Below are 2,035 nucleotides of genomic sequence, written 5' to 3' on the forward strand. Positions count from 1 at the left end.
ATCTCACCTCAAGGTCTATTTAGTGGCTGCACTGCAGCTTGACTGTATCACATGCTCTTCATGAGCATCATGCTCGGTTGTTATATTTTAGATCTTTGACATTTCCAGAGTATTTTAAGATCTAGATGATCCTGTGGTATGAGAGAAAGCTCCAGAACAGCTGCTAAATGGATATTGTGGAGACACCTGTAAGATGGGAAATTAAGCAGAAAAATGAACACTTGGAGCTGATTTGTGTTCAGCTCCTTCCTTAAGAACACACACTGTTGATCAGAGAGTGATTTCACTCAGACGAGCAGCTCTTTAATGCACAGATGAACCACAGCTATTGTCTGTTTCCATCTCTCTGGAATAAATACTTTTGCTACCATATCTTTCTGGAAGCACAAACAGAGCTGCTGAGCTCTGCAGCAATGACACAAAAGCAACACTGAATTGTCCTCACGGGCAGCCAATGAGCTGAAAGCAGCAGCGGTTGAGTGTCTACCAGCAGCCGGCAGGTACCAGTTTCCAGCTGGACTCCCGTGGGTGTTGGGGGCCAAAAAGAATTTTCTAATCCGTCACCATTGTACCAATTGTCTATAAAAATTAATGTGCGAGTGAAGCTCTGCCTTCACATGAGGGCTATCAAATTTCAAATCACAGTTTACAAACAAACAAAGAAATGAATGACTCTGAAGATTTCAAGGTAACAACTCCACATCTAACTTTTTCATTTGCATTTTGTTTCAGCACACAAGTGTGTAAGGATACAGCAGCTTTGGCTTCAAATATATCCTTTTTATTTGACTTTGTTGACTAGATTGGTAACTCTTTTCATATAAACTTCTCTTACCATACTTGTGAAAGACCCATTGTGTGTTTTCCAGGAGGGCCTGAGTAGAAGCAAAGACCAAATAGATGGCACAGGGATGAGCCTTGGCAACAGGAAGGGAGTGAGGGTGACGGGGAAATATGTGCCGCCGGTGGACTGGAGCAGCAGTGGAAGTGGTCCATCCATTGTCCACGCTCCCACCAGGACCCCTTTACCTCCAGACACCCCTACTGTAATCTCCATTGGCCATCTGCCTCAGAAGCGCCTAGAGCAAGTTGATGATCCCAGGGTGGATGAACCTGCCGTTGGGGAGGACTGGACCAGAGGGGCGAGCGTCCCCCGGCAGACCATGGAAGAGCTGAAGACCATCTTGAGAGACAGTCCTCTACTCAGCTTACGGGGAAGAGTTGATGGGAAGCCAGGGAGTCCTTACACGTACCTGCACGGAAGCAGCACCGGCGGTGGTGGTGGAAGGCCTGATGGACGACAGGACGATGGAAACCCTAACAGGGCGTTCAGCACCTTCAAACCCCACTCTGATGCTTCCAGAAGGGGGCCCAGCTCCACAGATAGCACATCTATTCAGTTGCTTTCCACCATGGATTCATCCAGCTCATTCAGGTCTGATGTAAACACAAATAGACAGCCTGGAGTCAGGGCAAACACATACGCAAGCATTGGCTCCTGCGAAGAGACTGGAGCTTCTGGTACAGGTTGGTGAAACTTTAGTTAAATAACAAGTTTATCCCTGATATAAATTAAGAAATATTCTATTAAAAGGTCAAAATTGAGCAAATAGAGATTAAATAGCTTCAGCTCTTTGGGGACAAACCATTAGAAGATGCTGGCTCACAGGGTTCCAGCACTCAAGTCTAATTTTAAATGGGTTTTTTGCCTGATTCTAGTTCCTGTTTTAATGTAGAATTTGACTTGGATTCAATGATTGATGGATATTGAATTCTTTAACCTAAAAAATTAGCAATTGGTCTTTTAACTTCTATGAAATTTGGATTTTTAAGGCTGATATTGATATAGACATTTGGGAGTTAAAAAGAAATCTAGTAACGATATATCAGCCCATAGTAATTTTACGTTGACATAACATTTAAATTTTTCATAATTGTGACAAAGATACGTCCTGGGCCAGACATTACAGTTGAAAAATCTACTTGTTAGTGGCCTCTGATCGGCAAACTCTGTCCTGATCAATCTGTTTCTAAA

The 2,035-nt window shown here is 43.5% G+C and overlaps 1 protein-coding gene across 1 annotated transcript in view; it reads left to right on the forward strand.

Moving 5' to 3' along the window:
• Nucleotides 1-873: 873 nt before the first annotated feature.
• The window catches only part of lgsn (lengsin, lens protein with glutamine synthetase domain), a 2,973-nt gene continuing 1,811 nt past the window's right edge, over nucleotides 874-2,035 (forward strand). Inside the window, exon 1 of the mRNA XM_035660633.1 lies at nucleotides 874-1,527. Within this exon, the coding sequence (XP_035516526.1) occupies nucleotides 912-1,527 (616 nt within the window). The 5' untranslated portion in view covers nucleotides 874-911. The remainder of the gene's footprint in view (nucleotides 1,528-2,035) is intronic.

This window comes from Morone saxatilis, unplaced genomic scaffold, assembly GCF_004916995.1.
Source record: "Morone saxatilis isolate NCDOM2014 unplaced genomic scaffold, NCSU_SB_2.0 Contig17, whole genome shotgun sequence".
Lineage (NCBI taxonomy): Eukaryota > Metazoa > Chordata > Actinopteri > Moronidae > Morone > Morone saxatilis.